This window comes from Thermobia domestica, chromosome 12 (assembly GCF_964235325.1).
Source record: "Thermobia domestica chromosome 12, izTheDome1.hap1.1, whole genome shotgun sequence".
NCBI lineage: Eukaryota > Metazoa > Arthropoda > Insecta > Zygentoma > Lepismatidae > Thermobia > Thermobia domestica.
The window spans coordinates 117,188,863-117,214,059 of NC_137465.1; the positions used below are offsets into that span (position 1 = coordinate 117,188,863).

The 25,197-nt window shown below is 38.1% G+C and overlaps 1 protein-coding gene across 2 annotated transcripts in view; it reads left to right on the plus strand.

Annotated features, from left to right (window-relative positions):
• Positions 1–25,197, plus strand: part of LOC145666602 (A disintegrin and metalloproteinase with thrombospondin motifs 7-like) — a 347,276-nt gene that overhangs the window by 176,321 nt on the left and 145,758 nt on the right. For both annotated transcript variants that reach the window (XM_081734010.1, XM_081734009.1), the window contains exon 3: positions 2,944–3,124. In XM_081734010.1, the coding sequence (XP_081590136.1) occupies positions 2,944–3,124 (181 nt within the window). The remainder of the gene's footprint in view (positions 1–2,943; positions 3,125–25,197) is intronic.

Sequence of the window (25,197 nt, forward strand, 5' to 3'; positions counted from 1 at the left end):
TAGGTCTATGGTAAGAGTTGCCTTGATGGCGGCCATGTTCAAATCTGCCATTTTGAATCAGACAAAAGTTTTAAACAAAACGCATAACAGTGACACGTTGGATTTATGGTAAAATTTGCTATTAATAAGGTGTCAATGTTACGCGTGCTGCATATGCTGCATATGCTGCACTAATACATATGCTGCAACAATATCTAATTTCCCTGTAACTTTTTACCAATTGCGCGTAAATCAAAATTAACGTCACCATTGTTCTTCTGATTAAATTTGCGCCTTAAATCATGTATCACATGACCCTATTCCTATTTTAAAAACTTAACCTTAATTCAAAATGGCGGATTTCAAGATGGCTGCCGTCAGGTATACCCTTACTATATGACTTCCCCCTAGTCCTAATATGTACCCATATATTTGTTATTCACCTTTTGTCGTTACAAGAGGTCTTACAGAGCTTTTGCCTCCAACTGTATGAAGACTATTCTGTACTTCCATGTGATGTTCTGGTAGCTGTATCTCCTAAACCCATGGAGCTTCGCACCTACAACTTCACTGAAATACTGACCACATTTAGTACTACTTTCTCATATATATCTCAGTCAGCATCTCGATTCACCCAAACGTAAGGTTTACTTGTTAGTATCCCGAGGCGGCACTGCAGGTACTATTCTATTCATTATTATATTATAGACGTATTATTTTGGTCTCCTTCGGGGAAGGCTCTCAGAGCTTCGGGGGGCAGTACCCCCCCAAAAAAACATGTCTGGAAGAAACACTCTTCAGACTGTTGATAAGTGATGTAAACGTCACTATCGACCGAGATCTCCATTGTAACAGTTGTTCCATTTTAAGTGTTCCACAGTAAGTTATACGATGATATGTTTAGTTTCCTTTCTTTAGGACGTATGTTAAGCAAGGGCGGATCCAGGAAGGACTTCTGGTGGGGGTGGTGGGTTGTAATACTGCTACTTAGAGCTACTTTTAAGAGCTCCAAACTCTGGGATGCGTTTTATTTGTATATATAAAATAAAGAAGTTTCCTCTTCTGGGGGGGAGCGATCGCCCCCCCTTGATCCGCCACTGACGATAAGGAAATAATTCAACAAATAGGTTGAATAATTGATGCTCTGATCCTCACGAAGGAGGCCCTCTCGAGGCCTCCTCACCCTCAATTACCCTCGCCCTCAATGATATGAGGGCGAGGGTGCGCGAGGGCGAGGAAAAGTTTTGAGCACGAAGGCGAGGGCGAGCGAGGATAATGGACAACACCTATCGCGAGGGCGAGGAAAAGCTTCAACGAAAAGGGCGAGGGTGTGCGAGGGCGAGGAGAAGCTTCGACAGCGAGGGTGAGGTTGCGCGAAGGCGAGGACAAGCTTAGATGGCGAGGGTGAGGGTGCGCGAGGGCGAGGACAAGCTTCGATGGCGAGGGCATGGGTGCGCGAGGGCGAGGACAAGCTTCGACGGCGAGGGCGAGGGTGCGCGAGGGCGAGGACAAGTTTCGACAGCGAGGGTGAGGGCGCGCGAGGGCGATGAACAATTCCATTCGCGAGGGCGAGGGTGAACGAGGGCGAGGGCCAACAGCTACTGCGAGGGCGAGGGTGAGTGAGGTCGAAGTAAAATGAACATCTATGCTCGACACTGCTATATCCATTGTCGACTGATTTCCGCTTAATAGAAGTTGATTTGAAGTTGAACAATGTAATTTAAACTTTACAAGTAGCAGTCAGAGAATATCTATACTATATTTTAGTCTTGATGATTTTTTAAAGTATATAGTAAATACTAAACTTAAGTCTCAAATCTTGATTTTAGAAGCTATTTTTCTAGTAAATCCATGGACTCATTTGGTAAACATAATTGTGAAGAAAGAACTATTACAGGAATTGACAGCAAGTTAGAGGAAAGCACAGGAAAATCAGTATCATTCAAACGGGTCGATTTCTTGAAACCGGAAATAGATTAAATAGTCAGTAAACATACGGATTTCCATCTCATTTCTTCTTTGTTTCACTAAATAAGTTTTAAAAAATATATAATAAACATTTATCAAGTACATATATTCAATCCTTAGACGTATTAAATAAAAATATAGCCAGCAATTGGGCATTCTAGAGTATTCTGGACATCCAAAACTTCTTCCGTTTTAAAATGTCAATACAGCTTTCTATTTTCGCAATAGATAAATTAAACTTAACACAAATTATAAGTATATGAAACTATGTGTCCAGAAACCGTATAATTTGTTCACTAATCTCAGAGTCTGCAATGCGTTTCAGTTTATGGAGGAACCCAAGAAAATATTCAAATACAACAAACAATTAAATGTAGTTCAACATAAAACATTTGAATAAAAGCACTTCTATGTATATTGATCCCTAAATTCAAAGTGCTGCTGTGAATAATGCTCGATGCGTACGTGCTCTATGTGGACACTGTGCTTTAAGGCCATAATTGTCCCTATGTTCCACAATTTTTCAAATTTTCTGTATCCTTCAAATGGGTCTTGTGATTCTCGAAAGTGAATCGTGCCTCTGTCGTTTTGTTTAACATTCTGACGGTCAATTGGTGGCTTCGTTGACGATGAAAATACTGATATCTTTCAAAATAACGGATTACTACATTTTGTTGCCATAATGTCAATGGATTCTTTTCAGATAACTTCTATTGAAGTGAATATACACTTTTGGAACACTCTGCATAACACACTCTATTGAAAATCTTCACAGAAGCAATAAAGTAATAACTGCACTACAATGTACGTTATTTGTAACGAAAGTTCCTGGTGTTTCAAACAGTTAGAAACAGTGGGCAATAATTTGTATAATCTGTCTTTTTAGAAAAAAAAAAATTTAAAAAATAAAATGTATTGTTTTCACATGTAGTTATGATATTTGCTATTTTATGTCTGGTGATATGTTTGCTAACTACGAATACATATTTATTCCAGACAGGTTTCATTCGAATGGACCAAGGCGAGTTCTGGTTAGAGCCTGTGAGCAATCATCTCTCTAACGACACGGGAGAGAAACCACACCTTCTCTTCAGACGATCAGCTGTTCTCAAAAAGAATAGGAAAAATAAGAAAAAGAAGCGACGGAAAAAGCATGAGAAAAACTGTGGCACAAAAGGTTAGTTTATTATTGTTATTGTTATTATTATAAGTCGAATTGAAGTTTAACGTCCCTTTCAGCACCAAAGCTATATGAGACGTGGGCTTACAAAAACAATGAGATTTTTAGTTTACGTCCTACATGCTAAAGGAGAAAGATGGTTAGTGAACATGAATGATTAGGAAAGTACGAATATTAGAGGAAGGAGAATTGGAAACATATGTTGAAACACACGGACACTATTTTGTCTACCGCATACTCATCTGGCCTGGTATCTAACCAAGGTCTTTTCCACCAGAGGTGAGCGCTACACCACTTAGCTACTTTGCACACACATGGATTTGCAGTTTACAATTCAATCCGACCCACAAATACTTACAATTGGAATCGAAATAATTAAAGTTTCACCTTCAAAATGCTGTTAAAAAAAAAAAAACCACTGGTCAGAATGACTTCAAATTTGAACTGAATATACTTTAAGAAGGGGAAACGGTATAGCATAAGAACAGAAAAAGTTGCAAAGTGTATCAATAGATAGCACTGTAAACGGCATAACGAAAAAAAATATGACTTCCAAGTCATTTAACAGTTGTGGCTGAATTGGTGGAAAGCCCATCCACGACGGCAACGTCATCATTTTTAAAATTTTTCCGTCACAAAACCGAAACTATCATGCACATTGAACAGTACAGTTGGTTTAATGTGCAACTCATACCAAAGCCATCGTATGTCGATTCAAAATGTCACCTGTAGCCGAGTCCACTTTCGTTATGTCGCTTACAGCGGCATCTATTGAAACACTTGGGAATTTTTTTGTTCTTATGCCATAATGTTTACCTCTTCTTCAAGTATAGCTACACTGTAAAAAATGAGGTGTTGAAACAACACAAAATGACTACCACTTTAGCGTGTTATTTGTGTGTTAATTCAGCACCAAGTTTTTTTTTTAATGCTAGCACGAGGCTAGCTACGGTACCTGTGAGAGGGCTACACCCTCTTTCAGAAGAAGATTTAACGGAAAAGTAGGATTTGGTTAAGGGTGGCTGGTCTAAGTGAAGGTAATTTATTTATTTATTTACTTTATTAACTTTATTATAGATATCATTGTGTAAGCCATTATGATCTTTGCGATCATAATCATTAGGATGTGAGGAGGAAAACTACACAAATATATAACTTAACAAACACATAGGAATTACATAGTACAAAATGATAAAACAAAAAATGAATGATAGGAACAAATATACATATATATAATAATAGAAAATGGAAAATATTAAGATATCCGTATGGAGATGCAGGTATAGATCATGGGTGACAAATGGATATAGTGGCAGAGAAAAGGATGTACGTAAGCTTCAATGATATTATGTTAAATCGTGATAAAAGGATGAGCGTGAAAGATGAGATGAGGTGCAAGCACAGGACAACACAAGGGAGATGTTAGGAAGACGAATGCAGTTATCTTCTGCCTAAGGGCGACGCTAGGCTAATGAAGACAGGAGGAGCCCTGTTAGTTACAAGAGGGTTTACTGTGCACTATATGAAGGGAAAACATGAGGTAGATGAGCATGCAGACGATAATCTTCCAGAAGTGTGAGGTCCAGGTGATCAGGGGGAAGCGAGTAGCAATAAAGGGTATAAAGTAAATGTAACGGTGTGTAATAATATCTGGGTCGGGTGGGATGGAGTGCGAGATGGTGCATAGTGGCAAAAAGAAAAGGATGATGTTGAGTGTAACGTGTGGTGATAAATCTTTGACGGAGTGTCTCCAGGTGAAATTTGATAATAGGAAATGTGATGAGTGAATACAGGTCACGAGTAGGACTAGGTAGAAATATGCAAAAGGCAAGACGGGAGGCATGCCGTTCGAAAATATCAAGTTGCTTGTAATAGGATAGTGGAGCGGAGATCCAAGCGGGAAAACCATGTGTGATGACTGGTCGGATAAAAACTTTGTAAGTATTAAGGACTATACTTGGAGATAGGTCCCAGGTAGTGCCGGTGAGACGTTTCAATAAATTAAGTCTGTTTCGTACTTTGGTTGTCACTGATTTGAGATGTGGGGTCCAAGTCAGACGGTGGTCAAAAACTATCCTAAGATAGGTTACTGTTTTTGAAGGCCGGAGGGGAACCTGGTTAACTGTAAGGGAAAGTAAAGAAGGATCTTGATGAACTTTGGTGCGTTTGCGTGGCGGAATAAAAACTATAGTTTGGGTTTTGGCAGCATTTATTGTCAAATTCCATTTGCGACACCAGGCTATGAAGCGATTAATGGCTTCCTGAAGATAGACATTGATTTGTTGGATAGTTCGGCAGAGTGTCAGAAAAGCTGTGTCGTCGGCATATTGTAACAGGTGAACATTGGGAGGTAATTCGGGAAATTCTGATAAAAAGAGAACATACAATAAAGGTGATAAGGCAGATCCTTGTGGCACACCGCACAGTAGAAAAATAGGATGAGAGAGTGCACCATTGATAGCGACATAAGACAAACGGCAGACGAGAAAATGATAGATGAGGCGGATGATTGTGATAGGAAGTTTGAGTTTAAGTAGTTTGTAGTAAATAAGGGCCAAATGCCAAACTTTATCAAAGGCTTTTTCAAGATCAAAAAGAACCAGACATGACGGTTGAACGGAGTTATAATGATTGGTTATAAGTGTAGAAAGGCGGAGTAATTGGTCATTTATTGAATAGGAAGGTCGAAAACCAGCCTGGTGAGAGGGAATAATGTTTCGATCTGTTAGGTATGGATGTAAGCGTTTTACGAGAATGCGTTCGAAAATCTTGCTGAAAGTAGAGGTTAACTGAATCGGTCTGTAGGATGAAGTTTCGGATGGTGGTTTATTCGGTTTTGGAAACATAAGGGTTTTTGATACCTTCCAATCTACCGGAAAAAAGCCAGTGCGAAGTATGAAGGTGTATATCAGTGATAGAAGCATGAGTAGTGTGATGGGGCTTTCTTTAATATGTAGGTGATACGATCGAATCCTGGAGCTGTGTTGCGTTTTCTCCGGACAACAGAAGTAATTTCTTCGACTGTAATCAGAGCAGTGAGAACATGTTCAGGAAGTCTATGAGTCACAGCAGATTGAAGGGATTTAGATTGAGTATTTACTGCCTCAGCAGGATTAGGGTGGAATATATGATCAGGTGGAGATGGTGTAAAGATAGCTTGAAGCTGATTGGCGAAAGCGTTCGCTTTATCCTGGTCGGAATGAATGGCTGTAATATCTAGTAGAAGGGGGTAAGGAGTCTTAGTGATTTTTCCACAGAGTGCATTAAAGCGTTTCCAGTATAGCGTGCGATGCGATGTTTCAGCAAGATGATTACATGTTTTGATCCATTGGCGTTGCTTATAAGCTGTAATATAGTTGCGAACAGTTCTCTGGAGTTGATGGTGAAGACGTAAGGTATCAGGGTTTCGAGTGTGCAGGTATTCGCGATAACACTGACGAGAACGACGGATCATAGCGAGGTAGTGAGGTGGTAATTTAGGTCGATAAGGTACTGATTCAGTTTATGGAATGTATAGAGCTGAAGCTTGCCGAATAGCATTGGTTATAGTGGCGACTTGCGTCGAAAGCTCGTCAGGAGTGGTAGGTGAACGATAATGGTCGATGGTAGAAGAGATGTAAATGCGATAATTGGCCCAATCTGCTTTATTATAGCGTGGTGTGAGATGAGGCGATGATGCTGCTTGTGAAGGGACGAGACCAGTATGATATGTGATTTTAATGGGAGCGTGATCACTACCTAGTAAGTCTAAGACTGCCACGGTACAACGTGTAACTATTGTATTGGATGTAATTGCAATATCGGGGGTGGTATTGGAAACTGGACGTATGGGCGAAGGAAGATTGAGAAGAATTCCTAAAGTGTGAGATGCTATATGATCTTGAAATTGGGCGCGTTCATGAGCAGAGCGACTATGAAAATTTACGTCTGCGAGGATGAGAAAATGTTTGAAGTTATTGGAGATGTGAGAGAAAAAATCTAACGGAATTGGAGTGCCGGGTCTGACGTAGATGGTAGCGAAAGTAAGAGCGATGGATTTAAAATACAAAGTAGCTACGATATGCTCTGGTAAGGCTAGTGCAGGGCAGCTATGTTGTCTGGACGGTAGATTAGGGCGAAAGGCCATAGCAACTCCACCGTTTGCTCTTAACGCTGGTGTCATGTTATCATGGCTGGTGTAGTTGGAACTAGGAATGCGCACGAGACAAGATTTGTGTCTGTCTCGTCTCGAAAATCTGCTGTAAAAGTGATGTTTCGACTCAAAAAATGTATATTTCTCTATTGGAAGAGCCGTGCCTCGACTCGAATTTCGTCAGGAAAATTCTGTCTTGACTCGTCTCGTGCGCATCCCTAGTTGGGAAATCTGCACTACATGGACTGAGTCAAAAAAGTTTCATTCAGAAGAAAAGCAGTGATGTGTTCTTCTTGTAGAAGTGCTTGGAAAAGAGTTTTATTCTTGGTGATTGAACGAATATTTAGAAACAGAAAGCTGATATCCATGACGACCAAGATATTAAACAGATGTTTCGAGTGGTGTAGTATGGAAGTGAACGTAATTATTTGAGTAAGTTGCATACAGAGCTACATGAAAAGTGGCTTTAGCGGCAAGAGTGAGTTGCTGAAGGATGTGTGGACGATGGAAAGGATGAATATTCTGCAGTGTTAATGTGAGAAATTCTAACAGTTTACCAACGGTGACTGGATCATTAACTGAAGTTTCTGTGTTGGTGGAGGTAGACTGAGTACGTAATGGGACTACTAATTCTGGGTGTGTTTGGTCTGGGGATGGTTTGCGTTTACATTTATAACCATAGGTAGGGTGGCGCTCCGCGCACGCAGAGCATTGAGGTGGAAGGTTCATATTGGGGCAAACACGAGTTAAATGGGGGTCAGAGCAATACCTGAATTGATTCATATAATAAGTGAATCACCATATTTGTTTTAACAAACAAACAAAGAAAGATGGATACAAAGTAGAAACCGAATCCAATTGACTCAGAACATAAGTCAATGGAGAGCTTTTGGAATATGGCATTGCACCTCCGGGTTCCATAGGCCATATAATTAGTTAGAGACAGACTATATCAATCAACGCCTTCAGTGGCAGCAACAATGCTTAGTACTACATAGAGTTATTACTTTATTAGGTATATATTTATAGTCTTACTTGTATTATTATTAATAAAAATCAAACAAGAGTGTCGCAAGACCATGGGCATTCAATGGGCATTCAAATAAGTCTGTCGTCAGTCACAAAAGATTGGAAACCACTGTCTTAAAGTGTCAACGAACTTACGGTAAGAAAGCAACACATTTTAGTAAAGATTGAAATAAGTTCGCTTAATATTGTTTTGAAAGTAAGAAATTAGACATTCAGGCTGAGGGGAAAGAAATACTAAATAAACAAAGATTACTATTTATATAGGTACTAATCGAGGCAAATTTCCCAATGGACATGTGATGGAAAATCCCTCTTTTAAGAGGTATAAGATGCCAAAAGTAGTAAAAATCTGTTCTAGTATCAGAATAAAGTCTAGTATCAGAAGAGTGTCTAGGAGTCTCTCATTTCATTTTATAAAATTAGTTGTAGGGTACTGTGATTTGCATAGATATTTTTGTTTAACATCCCATACTTATACACTGGGACTAAGGGAGACGATGATAATTTCTAGAGAATAAAGTCGGAAGAAACGGGACTTCTCTGAGAAGACTCACACGATGTTTGTCCGCCATAAAGTTCACTTAGCAGGAGCTGGGACCGAACAAGAGATCCCACGCCCCAGAAGTGAGTGCATTGTCACTGAGTCACCAGGGCACCCTACTTTTTCATAGTTTCTGTAACCACTTCAGTAATATTTTTCGAGGTGGAGAACTCGAAGCTTAAGTTTTCGTACTTTCAGTAGCTTATATCTCTGAAAGAAGCTTGTTTGACCTAACTAATCACCTCAAAAAGTTTAGTGATGTACTTTTTTCCCTACAAACAATGTATACGTACATTTCTTAAGAATATTTGTCGTTTTTCTTAAAGCCAGTAAAGGAATTATTACATTTAAATACCTAAGTATGTTACCTATTGTGAAGCATGTGTGTTTATGTGTGTAAACAACGTCACAAATGTAATGCTAACTTTATAGCCACCACAACTATGGAAATAACATTCCGTAAAACAAATAAAGGATTGGTAGACATAACACACTTAACGAAAAGGACATGGGGTATGTTTACACATTTGAAAAGACTAATATCCTTTGTAGGTACAACAAACTGATACATTACAAAACACAAGAAAAGAAGCTGCGATGACGCAGTGTTTGTGCAAGAGTGCAAAACACATTCACAACAGGACGCTCTCCTTCTTTCTTGCTTTTCTCTCTCTCTCTCTCCCTTTCTGAGAGCAAAAACCATCAGACATCGTTACATATTCGCCGAAAATAGAGCTCTTTTTTTCTCTGAATACCACAAAGTTGATGTTGGCACAGAGAATATATGAGGAGCTAAAAATAAGTTACCAAATGCTTGTTGCAGAAGAAAATTATTATAAACATGCTACTTTCGGAAGGTCAATCTTTAAGTAAATACTGTAAGTAAACCAAAATAATCCAAAAAGTTGTTCTCTAATTTATCTAAAGTAATATCAACAGATTGTGTAGTTAGCATAGTATAAATCAGTTTATCGGTCAGTGGTTTGTGTTTCGGTATTGTTATCGATACTAATTTACCGGTAAAGCTGGTTGAAAATCTGGTTAGTTAGAGTTTAACTTCCATTTTAAGCTCAGAGACTATGTAACATGTGGACTTCAATTTAAGGTGAAGTCCGAATGCATTCAAATTTCAAGACTCTCCCGCTAGGAATCGAACCCGGGATGGCGTGTGCCACAGGCGCAAGATCAACGGGAAAGGAGGTTGAAAATTTGATTTCACAAAAATAAATTCTTTCAAAGTTCCATTCATAAGAATGCTCAGACCTCTGGACGAGGTGGTGAAGGATTGCAAAGCCGTTGCAGAAATAACTTAGGACTTACTCATCAGAACTTTGGGATGTTTTTGTCCACATGCTCACCGATTTGCTTCCAATAGATTATTGTTAATGCAAGTTTTCATTGTGTTGACACGTAAAAAGCCACACATGGTAAGATCATTAAATGTTGTATCGGAATATACGTTTACTTCAGTTCAATAGTTGATAGTAAGTTGCCGGTGGCTAATTGTCCGTTCTTGAGAAGATTGCTGGGGACTAGAACTCGAGATACAAAGCTTCTTTTTTTTTAAACAAACGTTTCAAATAAACTACATTCTTAGTATGCGTTTCACTTAAAGTTTACTAAAATAAAAAATCCAAACTTCACTCACAGAGCCTCTGATTAATAAACATTTTGCAAACAATTTGTTCATTAAGAACAGATGATAATATTTCGATGATTATAATTTAATAAGCAGTAGTATAAGTAAGTTTTCTGGTACCAAATTGACCTGTTGTTCCTTCATTGTAGACTATATTGTTATAATTTGATTGACATTAGCATGGGCATCTTTTCAGTATTTATTTTCTGGATGCAAATTTGATCACTTTCGTTTCATGGAGGTATCTAAAAAGAAGCAAACTAAATTTCTCTTGTAATTTCACAGCCGTTGCTCACAATAAATATCATGATTTTTGTCATTTCACATTCACCAGTGGTTCTCAACCTTTTCGAACCTTGCGTCCCCTGTCATATTAACTTAATACACCTATGCACAAGGTTGAACGTAAGACGTGGACGAAATAGACTAAGAACCAGAAAAAAGTTTCAATTCTTAAAATCTGTATTGAAGAATACATACACTATATACTGAAAATACATTTTATTCATATAATTTGTCTTATATTAGTCGTATTTTCTCTTACATTTTCCTCCCGAAAAATGCCATTTATGATTATTCTTTTTAACATACGCTTGCCATGCTCACTTTCCAGAAGAAAGGGACTAACGAGTGTTTCTTTGACCGACATTTTTAAAGCTATAATAACCGAATTATTATGTCGGTTACATACGTTTCATCATTACAAAATTAATATAAAACTCAGGATATAAATGAAGCAAGGAATTATTAAGTGGCTATTCCTCAGAATCATTGAATCTTTAACTGCTGACTGGAAAATAATAATAATAATAATAATAATAATAATAATAATAATAATAATAATAATAATAATAATAATAATAATAATAATAATAATTTGAAAAAAGGTCTAAACTTTTGATAATTTGTAAAATGCATAATGGCTTTCGTCCAAGAATAGGAAAATCATGAAATCAGGTCATGAAATCTCAAACGTTTCCTAAATAGTCCATCGCCCCTTATATCTTTTGGTGTCTCGCTATCAGAGGCATATTACTGGGTTATCGAAAAAGTCGTAACATATTTTCGTGACAGATGGCGCTAGTTCATTTTGCAAGTAGTAGACTCACTTGCCCATGTTATTACTATGTAATTTGAAAGTTGTCAGTTGTATCTTCATTCTAATTAAAGTAAAAAAGAACGATTTAGTTGAGTTTTGCAGATTTTCCAGCACGTTAAAGATAGAAGTTCAAACTGCATTTTACTGTTTTACTTCCGTAAAATGAAAAGTGCACGTCAAACTTGTCAAAAGTTGCGTAAAGTTTTTATCCTGAGTCGCAAGAACGTCAGGGCCAAAGATTTTTGACGAGATTTCGTGCTAGTGATTTTCAACGACGCTTCACCAAGTTGATAACAACACAAAGGTATTGACTGACAAGTGAGTCAAACACATGCACACTCATGTCTAAAATTATTGTCGCATATCTATAACCCCAGATAGCACGAATACTTGCGGCAAATTTTTGCTTCGTTTAGTGGAGCAAACAATCTGAAAGTTTGCGAAGGCAAAATTTCTTAATATTTATTAAAAATTTTCATTATGATCTGCAAATTTTCGCTGATTTATAAAAATAAATTCACCACTGCAATTAATTTGCATCTTTTTTGAAAATATAGCGTCGAAAGTTTGCCGTCGCAAACAGTTTGCAACTCTGTAAAAAACTTGTTTCGAAAAACTTGCTGAAAGCAAATATGTGATGATATTACCGAGTGCGCGCGCATGGTACCCAGAATTCACTGCGCTACATCAACTGTGACAAAACAAGCGGGAAGTGAGAATCGAGAAAAACCAATACATCAGAGGACTCCAGAATAAACTCACTGGTCTCTTATCAAATGTTTTTATTGACCCAGGCAGCCTGACGTTATTTTGTGAACGTGTGTGAGAGTAAGTACAGGGATATGATCGTTGAGTAAGTAGATAAATTGCGATATCCTTTGTCTGCGCGTTTATCGTTCGCAAGTTTCTTATCTTTGGCAAGTAGCTAAAGATGTTTAATGCTTGCCACTAAGAAAAGACAAATCCACATTATAAAAATGTTGATGTTTCATAAAGTTAGGTTTCACTTTATAAATTTGCAGCAAACATTACCTGATACATTTGCAGCAAACATGATCTTGTGATCGTGAAAACACTTTCTGTAATGTTGCTGCAAACCTTTTAATATTTTCACCAAATTCATCAGCTCATTTTCGGAAATTTTGTCAAAGAAAATTTGCACAAAATATTTGCAGCAAAGTCCTGGTAAACTTTCTTGCTGTGCAGTCGCAAACATTTCGTTTGTATTGGCAGATGTTTTCATTTTCTGAGACAACTTTGCTGCAAACTCAGCCAGCGTCAACTTCGTTATTTGCATTGAACTTTCGGCAAATTTTCTCATTTGAAAAGGCAAGTTTTTTGCAAACATTTTAGTTTGCCTTTGCAAAGTTTTAAACATTTTGAAAAAGTTTTCTGTGCTATCTGGGACTGTCTTCTTGTAAGAATATAACTTGGTAATGATTTTGCAGGGTACTTTTAATACTGATACTATGTGTATAAGTATGTTTGTATGTCGGCAAATGTATGTTTGTGATAAATTTCATAGGAAAATAATTATAAATACGATAATCGGAATGAGTAAAACAAAATGTTGCTAAATGAACAAGAAGGTTTTATTGTCGTTTTATTGTCCTTATTTACTGCTCTTTTAACACAAAATTTGCCACATACATGTTTTTGCCGATTATACACATACTAACATTTTAAGAAATACCGGGCGAATTCATTATCAAATTATATTCCTATAACAACATATTTATAGACATTGGACAATAATTTTGGACATGAGTGTACATGGCACGAGAGGCTGCAGCAACATTGAACATCAATCATTCAAGCGTTTACGACCACCTAAAGAAGCTGGAACACCTAATCAGGCCCAGCATTTGGGAGCCTCATGGGCCCAAAGAAGTTTGTTTAATAGCATTTACGATATGTTCATTACACCTGAGAAAAATGAACCTTTTTTGAACCGATTAATGGTACGCAAATGATCTTGATCTGAAAGTGTCATTCACTTCAGCCACATAGATAGCAGAGAAAGGTTATGCTCTTACCTTATAGTGGTTGGATTTAAAAAAATGTGTTTTTCGAGATCCAACAGCGAACCAGGACGGTTTGAACAGATCCAGCTTTCAGAAACGTCCTGAGCTCGTTAATCGTAAAGGAACTTCAGTTCCATCATGACAATGAGAAACCAAACCTAAGTTTGATCATCCGTCAAAAATTATTGGAGTTTTGATGGCATTTGATACCACACCCACTATCCTCGCCTAACCTTGCACTGTCAGACTCCCACTCGTTTCGCTCTTTTCAAAACTTCTTGCGTGGCATTACGTATACAATTCAGGTGAGGCTGTGAATCAGCACCATCCTGTTTTTTCTTTGCCTTTAAAGATAGGTCCTTCTATGGACGAAGAATTACGACGCTCCCTGAAAGATGACAAAAGTTTTTATCAAATGAAACGGGCAATATATCATCAATTGATCTTTATTCTTTATATCAATAAATGAATTTTGGAAGAAAACAACATAGAAACAATACATAATGACTTTTCCACAACCAAATATGAAAACGGTCTTATCTCATTGGTTCATATTTCTAATACTCTTCTTCAGCTTGAAAAAGCATGACAATTTGATTGGAAACATGCATATTTGTAGACCAAATTGTGGAATATTGTCTTTTATGCACGAGAAGTTTCACAAAACAATAAGTCTAAAGTGAATTTTTTTTGTCTTAGTAAAGCCCTTGTCCTAAAAGCACGTTCATGGAAAAAAGAAGGAAACATTTTGGGGGGCATATTCCGGTGTTCTAGCTTAATAAATAATTTCCTACTATAAAGTATTTGGAGCATTACTCCTGGTTAGAAATAAAAATTGAAATCCATCCATAAATTGTGACCGCAACATTCTACATTTCCTTGTTGCCTTCCCTGCCAATGTGCAAAATATATACACGGGACTTCCTGTTAACCGATCACCACCGGACCGGGCTCTGGACGGATAACGAAAAAGTCGGTTAAGACGAAAATCATCATGTCATAGCCTCTAAATTCTAAAATGATTCGGAAAGGACTTACAGTAGCAAGTTTTTGAGGAAAACAGTGGCCTTTTATTATTATTATTATTATTATTATTATTATTATTATTATTATTATTATTATTATTTCATCATCATTATTATTAGAATTTCAAAAGAAGGGAAGAAAAAGACACATAGTCGAAGCTATTGATAGGAACAGAAGTGATATGTTCTATGTCAGATTCTTTTTAGGTTTATACATGAACGTAATAATATTATTACATTTGTGAATTGACAGATATAATTATTATTTTATGCGAACAAGATATGGAGTATAAATATTGGTTAGCTGGTAGCAGTAATGAATTTTGTTTCGCCCTTCTTCTAGATAGGTTGAGTTGATTTTGAGTTTAACGTCGCTATATGAGACGGGACCTACTGATTAACGTGGAATCCGAACCACATGAGCTCCTGCCGGGAATCGAACCCGTACCTTTTTCAAGATAGCAAGGTGAGGTGACACCTTGAATAGGATCGTCCTTGTGACGAGTTGTAAGTTCGATCGATTAAAGTAATTTGTGTTATTACTTTAATGTTTCATCAACGTTGCATGTAGCGTTAAAGCCAATAATAACTTGTTGACGAAGTCATGTGTGAAAAAGTAAGACAGGTATAAGTCTTTAGGTGATTTGTTTAAAAGAAACAATAAAATGGAGGAAAGTTGTTTTGTCTGTGTCTAGGAATGGAGTATAAATAAAAGAAGAAACTACATTTCTGTCTTCTGTCACATGTCTTTCAAAATTACATAAATAGAAATAACTCTCTTTCGTATAATAGAAAGTGTTAAATGTCTTCTTAGAAATATGCAGAAAAAGGAAACTACATATTTTTAAAAAAAAATATTTTTGTAAAAACTTAAGAAACAAAGAAGTTATAATTAATGAAAGAAATCTCCGAAACTCATCGCCAAATTCTAAGTTCCGTTTTCGTAAGCGTGGCAAACGCGCGGCGAATTTACAGAGAGAAAATTTATGCTTTACGAGAAATACAACCTAAATCTTTCATAATGTTAGTTACTATACATATTGCACAGCTCTAATAATAATAGATATTAAACATGTTATACGTAAATAAACAAATAAAAAGAAATAAGCCACAAAATATGCGAAGCGACCAGACAGTTTGTGGTAGTGATTTTCTAATATGCGTTTACTAAAAGAATGAACCTTAACATACCTTCGTAGAGCAGTCGGTTAGCGCACGCTCCCCAAATATTTTGTTTTTATCCACCATCATCAGTTCGAATCCCATACCTTACGCTGCCTTTTTTCCATCTTTCTTCTTCTTCTTTTTTTAGAAAAGCTTGATTTCGTAAATTTCTTAAATAGCAATATTTTGTTCTAATAATGTTGCTTAGTATTACCGTCTTCATTCTAGTTTATTTGAATATCTCCAAATAATCCAGAATTACGTCCTTTAAATAAAGTATTACAATTATCAAGAATTTTATAAAAAGAGGAAACTTTATTTTTAATCATTACTCTAACCGGAAGGATAAACTTATAAATATTTGAAATAGTAAGTAACATATGACTTAACTTTAATGAAACATTACTAAAATAAAACATTTACTCCGAATAATCTCTGCAAGTAATTTGTAGAAAATGGACAGAAATAATAAACATAAACTATTAGTTGTCAATTAAAAGTGTAGTAGCGATAGTTCTAAGCCCAAGTAGAATATTTACTCCTTGCTTCATGAAAATAATAAACATTTTACAAAACATAATGATCTTTTGGCTGTATCGTAAATGTTTTAGTAAATAAATAAATAAAATACATATTATGAATAACTTAATCACCGTGACTCGATAGCTGATTGTGAGGGTGAAGATAATGCATATTACTATTAACTGTTACAAAGCTAGGGGCCGCAGTGGCCCAGTGGAAGCCGGTGGGTGTAGCTGAGCAGCCTGAGGTGTTAGTCTGTAGTGTTGTCAACGACTTGCGCGGCTCGGCTCACGACTCCGTCACCACTGAGCCGAACTGAAAAGTAAGCCGAGCTCACAACTCACCCTACTGAGCCAGCTCGTTTCCTTGGCTCAGTTTGACCAAACCGAGCCGAGCCAATGGCTCACCCTAACGGAGCCGCTTCAAGCTGACGGCTCACCTGAGCCAAACCGAACCGAGTCGACTCGAGCCAATGGCTCACCTGAACCGAGCCGAACAGAGCCAATGGCTCACCTAAGTCGAGCCGAACCGAACTGATGGCTCATCGTAATCGAATCGGCTCGAGCTGTTGGCTTAGTTGAACCGAGCCGAACCGAGCCGGTTTACATAATTATCAGACTGACGATCGTGAGGTTTTCGAGTCCCTCTGTAGTAAGAAGGGAAGAATTTTAATGTTTCTGAATCCATGTCCTGACGATTCTAGGAGTAATAAAATGTGATTGAAATAGAGAATAAGTCAGGTAGTTATAAAAAATGTAGACGGTCACTTGTGGTGCATAGAGTCTCTGGTTCGATCCCAGCTCACGCCAAGTGGATACAGGGTGTGTCTGTTTTTTCCCACTTTCTTTATTCCACCATTTCAGTGATTTCTCGTATCCACCGCCTCTTTTATCCTAGTCGGCATAACTATGGGACGTAAAACTTAGATTGGTTTTTCTTTTTGGTGTTAGAGGTAAATGACTCTAAATAAAATACTGTAAATAATTGTGAATAGAATTTTGTATCCTCAGATAAAATATTAGTTAATTTGGTGTATGCGGTTCTATTCTCGCTAGAATACAAAAAATAATTACCTTTTCATTTACTCTTATTAATTGTCTATCATTTTTAACCTGAAGAGCATAAACATGAAACATTAAACTAAATAATTCCGTTTCAATATTGTCCAGTGATTTCATTGTCTCAATTATCAATTGCTGCGATAGTGCTATATACTACCATATGCATAATTGGCTTATCACAGCTGATCCGAATTTGAATGTGATCTTTTTGTGGTTTGGCGTGGGAGACCCGGGTTCGATTCCCGGCGGGAGCTCATGCGGTTCAGATTCCATATTAATCAGTAGGTCCACGTCTCATATAGCCTGCTGCTGAAAGGGATGTTAAACTCAAAGTCAACTTTTTGTGGTTGTTCAAATATTCAATGCTTGTTTGTGTTAATTCTTAATTACTGCTGTGGCAAGCTGTCTTTCCTTTAGGCAGTTATCTGCGTGAAACAATCTAACCAGTAGCTTGTAGCTAGTGCCTACGTGTTCTGTGTTGTCCTTAGCACAGTAGTCTTAATAGGAATAAAGCAATCTTTTCCTTTCTATAGGAAATCTATCACACAAATCAAATATAGGTGAATGTATTTAGAAACAACAACGTTTTCACACGTCATTCACTACAGACGAGCTTCTATTATCCAGTTTTGATTGCTGGCAGAAGCTAGTGTTTTATACTGAAAATTGGCATTCAATGCACAAAGGAATCAGGTTCACTTTCGGTATGAGACTTCCAAACTGTGCTATGCATAGGTATCTAAAGACTTATAGAACAGCTATACCCGTTAGTCCGTCCATCTGTCGACATGTATCATAGGAAAAATAGTAGAAGGTAAAGAGATAACGAATCTTGCAATGGATTCACCATCCCAAGGATAGGTTTCATCTCTTCTGTTTACTCTCTATTCAAATCGGAAGTTGTTCAAGTTAATCATTTCCGGTTTCAGCGTTTATCTCCATAGAACAAAATTGTTATTAGATGACAACAAGCGGTTTTCTGCAAACGATTCAGCGTTTCAAAGCAACGAATCATGACAATGGCGAACACTCTACCAAAACAGGGAATGGAACAACTTTATTTGAGAAATATTTGGAAGGCTCATTTAAACCTTCTCATTTAAACCTGAATCTTTTAACAACCACATTCAAATTCGGATCAGCTGCGACAAGCCAATGGTCTACATATGGTAGTATATAGCACGATCGCAACACTTGATGATGAGACAATGAAATCACTGGACAATATTGAAACGGAATTATTTAGTTTAATGTTTCACGTTTATGCTCTTCAGGTTAAAAATGATAGACAATAAGAGTAAATGAAAGGTAATTATTTTTATGTTCCAGCGGGAATAGAAACCAGAACCCCATACACCACTTGATAGACGAGCGTGAAGGGTTGAAAGCTAATACTTTATATGAGGATAGAACATTCTATTCACAATTATTTACAATACTTTACTTAGAGTCATTTACCTCTAACAACAAAAAGCAATCTAAGTTTTAAGTCCCACAGTTATGCAGACTAGGATAAAGGAGGCAGTGGTAATGAGAAACCACTGAAATGGTGGAATAAAGAAAGTGGAGAAAAACAGGAGAACCCCGAGAAAACTCACACACACACACTGTGTTCACCATAAAGTTCACTTGGCGTGAGCTGGGACCGAACCAGGGACTCTATGCACCAAAGATAACCGTCTACATTTTTTTAACTTTCTGACTTATTCTCTATTTCAATCACATTTCATTACTCCTTGAATCGTCAGGAACATGAATTCAGAAACATTAAAATTCTTCCCTTCCCTACTACAGAGTGTTTCGTTCCTCTAAAATTATCGGATTCAAAGCTCTAGAGAAACAATTAGGAAAATTGCTGTATTGTTAATTTCGTCTATTGAAAGGAATTATTTTAATTTAGACAGTAACTGGTTTATTGGCTATTGTATTACAGGTAGTATAGTGAGTTACAGTAAGTTATCCCCTCACGGGATACCGACTTTGCTACCCAAATCCACAGCTCATAAATCAGAGAGAGGATAAAGAAAATGACTTACACTGCAGGTTTCAGTCCCATACTCCAGGAAGGTCAGCTCTTCAATTACTTTGTCGAGAAGATTCACTGCGAAGAACGGCGATGAGAGTGAGAGTGAGTGTGAGATGACCCCACTGCTGCCACCCACCTTTTATTTGGAATTTTATCTTTGTTTTTTCGTTTTATCTAGTTACTAATACACTTTAATAGTCATTTATTTGAAGGTTGGGTGTTAGCATGCGGGGTCAGGTTTTATTCGGTTGCATACTGGTTTCCGTCGTTTTCAGTCATTTCCATATCTTGAACTGTTTTTAATGCTTAGAGATAACAAAGAAAAAGATTTTTGTTTGTCCTTCCTGGCGGGTACGTGACAGTCCCCCACCAGGATCGCACCAACAGTCAACGTGGTCATCGTGACATTTTATTTCACAATGTTTCTTTTTTTTTTTTTTGTTTGTCCTTCCTGGGTACAAGGAAAAATACCACTGTATATACACTGTCACACACACACACACACACACACACACACACAAAAAAAAAAAAAAAAAAACACTGAGATCACTAATACACTGAATCACTGAAGGGACTTTTATGAGCGTGGGCGGTAGCAAAATGGATATCACGGGAGGAGATGGAGCAGAGCGTTGTTGTCGGCGTGGTATTGTCCAGTGTTCCAGAAAAGGAACGCTTGAAGAGATGTAGAGGTTGGAGCCCCCCTACAGTCGAATGCGATGGATTGCAGTTTGGTGGAGCTGTAGTCCATTGGTCAGCGGGAAATCTGCTGGATCACTAGATGTCGTGGCAGGAACAGTTGGAAACTGGATCCGGAGTGAAGAAGACTGTGCCGCTGTGGATCGCCTGATGTAAGATCAGAAACATGCGCCGTTGTGGATCGCCAGATGTCGGATCAGGAACATGCGCCATTGTGGATCGCCAGATGTCGGATCAGAAACATGCGCCGGTGTGGATCGCCAGATGTCGGATCAGGAACATGCGCCGGTGTGGATCGCCAGATGTCGGATCAGGAACATGCGCCGGTCCCCACTGGAGTATGCCTTGGGAACTGAATGGTCGTTGCGGGCAAGGGGTAGGAAGGAAACAGGATGAAACGCAATATCATAATAGAGAAATGTTTTAAATAATTGTTGCTCAGAAGGGAGAAAGAAAAAAAATCTTAGTCTAGTATATTTCATGCTTCTCTTTTTCTCTCGTTGCTCTTGTGTTTGGGGAGAGGGGAACGGGAGGAAGTAGCAGGAAAAAAGGTAAAAGAGGTATAAAGGGGATGGTCGAAAAAGAAATTGAAATAAAGGAGGCTAATGTTACGTAATATGCCAATCAGACAGCGCGCAAGGTGGTTATACAATATTTTCAAAAAGCGGATCTGCCAGAGGAAAAGAAAGCGGGGCCGATAAGGAAGTAAGGTGGGTGGGGGGTTCTCGTGGAGTTGGAAGACGAGAGTTGGTTGTGAGCAGCAGGGAATAGAAATGGCGGGTGAAATACAATTTACAGCAGAACCCAAAGACGAGTATAAGAAGTAACATGGTTAACGGAGTAAAGACGATGAGTACTAGGTCGGTGTATTGTAAGGCCACTACGGGGCAGATGCCTTGTGTAAGGAAGACGAACGCCGTATAAAAGCTGAAAAAAAAGAAAGGGCAAGAATCAGAAATCTGATGTTGGAGCTGTAAGCGGAAGGTTTTCGTGGTGGGGTTGGTCTGAGTGATGGGCAAACCGTTGAAGGCGGCGATATACAAGAAAAATGGAGACGGAATTAGCTAAAGAGAAGATGAATTGGAAAGATAGGAGGGAACTATGTATGGGGAGTGCATATTCTTCGGGAATCCAACTCGCCCAACTAGGAGGGTTGTAAGTGTGAAGAGTGGGTGAAACGGGGGAAATTTGCTTGCTGAAATTAAGGGGAATGTTGGTAAAATTAGGATAAAAGGGAAACAAGCGATCAGCGGGAAGTGGAAATAAGGTATGATTAACTGATAGCATATGGTGCAATAAAATAAGTCGTGGGTTGGTAATACTATTGAAACAAAGGGAAGGACGTTGGATTAAAACTGTAGTGGATGTCGATTGTTGTCGTTCTTGGGATCGTAAGAACGTGTTTGAACCCTGTTGTTGAGCGGAAAATCCTTGACTATTCTGATGGGTTCGGGGAAAGACGGCGCCATTGGTTGAATCAGGTGGCGCGGGAGGTGGTGACCAGAAAATCCCCAAATCAGGAGGGATTTTTATAATTGTCGGCTGCGGCGATTGCCCCTGTCCAAGGTGCGTCCGTCCAGGGAATCGTGGTGGCGCACGGGTAGATTGTTGTTGACGATACTGAACATCTTGTGAATTGTAATCGTTATAGTCCTGCACTCCTACATTCTGAGTATAGACATTCTGCACTTCCGGTCTGTATGCTTGCTGTGAGTAGCTGTTTGCACGACCGCTGTTGTAATTGGTCTGTTGTTGTTGAGGCTGCTGTTGCCTCTGGCCACTTCGTTCCTCTAAAATTATCGGATTCAAAGCTCTAGAGAAACAATTAGGAAAATTGCTGTATTGTTAATTTCGTCTATTGAAAGGAATTATTTTAATTTAGACAGTAACTGGTTTATTGGCTATTGTATTACAGGTAGTATAGTGAGTTACAGTAAGTTATCCCCTCACGGGATACCGACTTTGCTACCCAAATCCACAGCTCATAAATCAGAGAGAGGATAAAGAAAATGACTTACACTGCAGGTTTCAGTCCCATACTCCAGGAAGGTCAGCTCTTCAATTACTTTGTCGAGAAGATTCACTGCGAAGAACGGCGATGAGAGTGAGAGTGAGTGTGAGATGACCCCACTGCTGCCACCCACCTTTTTATTTGGAATTTTATCTTTGTTTTTTCGTTTTATCTAGTTACTAATACACTTTAATAGTCATTTATTTGAAGGTTGGGTGTTAGCATGCGGGGTCAGGTTTTATTCGGTTGCATACTGGTTTCCGTCGTTTTCAGTCATTTCCATACCTTGAACTGTTTTTAATGGTTAGAGATAACAAAGAAAAAGATTTTTGTTTGTCCTTCCTGGCGGGTACGTGACAAGAGGGACTCGAAAACCTCACGATCGTCAGTCTAATAATTATATCAACCGCCTTGACTCGCCTTGGCTCAACTGAGCCAACAGCTCGAGCCGGTTGGGCTCGGCTCAGCTCAAGTGAGTCATCGGCTCGAGCCGGTTGGGCTCGGCTCAGCTCAAGTGAGTCATCGGCTCGAGCCGGCTCGGTTGCGATGAGCCATAGGCTCGGTTCAGCTCGACTCAGATGACCCGCCGACTCGAGGCAGCTCAGTTGGGATGAGCCATAGGCTCGGCTCGGTTTGGTCAAACTGAGCTGAGTAAACGAGCCGGCTCGGTAGGGTGAGGTGTGAGCTCGGCTCACTTCTCGGTTTGGCTCGGTGGTGACTGAGTCGTGAGCCGATCCGCTCGAGCCGTTGACAACACTACAGTCTAACAGCTCAGGCTGCTCAGCTGCACCCACCGGCTTCCACTGGGCCACTGCGGCCCCTAGCTTTGTAACAGTTAATAGTAATATGCATTATCTTAACCCTCACAATCAGCTATCGAGTCACGGTCAGGGCCGCAACTAAGGGGGGGCAGAGGGGGCACGTGCCCCGGGCGCGTGGTTGGAGGGGGCGCCAGAAAGAAGATAGTATATCAATTGTTTTAAAAATCGCACCCTTTCCCTTGAGAAACTTATTCTAGAGGTTAAAAGAAATCAAAAGTTTACTTGGCCTTTTGCATGGGACCTCTTTTAGAGAGAGAGAGAGAGAGAGAGAGAGAGAGAGAGAGAGAGAGAGAGAGTCTTCTAAATAGGTGTCATACATTAAAAACCTAATATTGCATTTATTTGTTCCCTTGGGCGACCACAGAGAATCCGCCCCCTTTCCTTTTCCTACCACAAGGAGCTGTTTGTCTGTATAATTCCATTGAGTTGAGTTGATTTTAAGTTTAACGTCGCTTTCAGCAGCAAGGCTATATGAGACGTGGACCTACTGATTAACGTGGAATCCGAACCACATGAGCTTCCGCCAGGAATCGAACCCGGGTCTCCCACGCCAAAGGCGCGTACGCTAACCGCTTAGCCACGAAGAAGCTCTATAATTCCATTGAGAACAGCTCTGAAGATTAAAACGCTGTTATCAATCGGGGTGGAGGCGAAAAGTTACCGATTTTTGTTGCTTGCTGGTGGTTGAAGAGTTTAGCTCAGACGCGCCCCTGTAATGTTACGCAATTGCTGTAATGTTTTTAAGCTAGAGGGCAGTTTTGTGGCGGAAAAGATAAGTTACACGGCTCGGTGTATTTAATTGTTTCTTGTACGCCTACCAAGGGATTTTGCGAGTGAAGGCTGTATGAAGTTTTATCTATTAGTTTTGCTTGAGATCTTTTCGAGGCATTTTGAATTGTTATCTATCAGTCCAACTTATGCTTTATTATGCTTTATTGTTAATTTCAATCATTGTTCTACATTAATCGTGTATAATGTATAATATTTACTATACATTAAATAATCTAAATATCTTGATCTATTTATTAATATTTTATGAAGCAATTTCTTTCATATTTAATGAACTTTCTAGTTAATGCACTGTAAAGAGATATGCTTTGCTCGAATCAGTTTTTTCTATCACTTGTGTGCACCTTAGAGGTGCATATATACAGAAAGAGAAAGTATACAGAAAGGTGCACAAAAAGTACAGAAAGTGCTCAAGTTCGAGAGGTACACATAACAATATAGTGTGGAGCTCTTTTGTGCTTCATTGTTGATGGAAAATTCTTCTCTTCTCCACATCAAAGGATTACACCAAAAAATTTACAGAAATAAAAATAAGCTTTTCATTGTTGCATTGTTGTTCTCAATGATTTTGCATTGTAAATATTTTTTTAAAAATATTAATATAGTATATGTTAAACTTGCAGTTAAATAGAATTTCCAAGAATTATCCTATATATTTTAAATTATGCTTTATTTTCTAAAATTATGCTTTATTATTCTTTAAAATTAGTTTCTTCTGGACCCTTAGACAACCACACCCATGTTCAAGGTACCAACCATATGTCTAAATTGCTATTATGCTTTTTATGCTTTTGGGTTGCTCTATTTATAATATACCAGATATTTTCAAGTTTATTTTGTATTGTTTTTATATTTTTAAATGAAAGCTTATGTACAAAATTATTTTTGGGTTTATTAGAACTAAATGTTATTTCAATTATAACTTTATGATGTACTAGAAATTTTCTAGTTTATTTTGTATTAGTTTCTTATTTTAATATGAAAGCGTATGTTCATAATTATTCTTCGGGTTATTAAAACTAAATGTTATTTCAATTAATAACTGTAGAATGTGGCAGATATTTTCTAGTTAATTTTGTTTTGATTTTTTCATACAACATTAAAACAAAATGTATGTACAAAATTATTCTTAAAACTTGTGAGCATATAACGAATATAATATATTTTTGTGGTTAAAGTAAGTTTGATTAAAGTACTTAAAAATCGATATAACTGGTTTCATTAAGAATGTTATTTACAGTTGCAATCCATAAGTAATACTTTTCGACTAAACTGGGGGGGGGGGGCGCCGAATTCTGTGTTTGCCCCGGGTGACAGAAACCCTAGTTGCGGGCCTGGTCACGGTGATTAAGTTATTCATAATATGTATTTTATTTATTTATTTACTAAAATATTTACGATACAGCCAAAAGATCATTATCTTTTGTAAAATGTTTATTATTTTCATGAAGCAAGGAAAATGAAAATGAAATGAAATCTTTAAGTTTT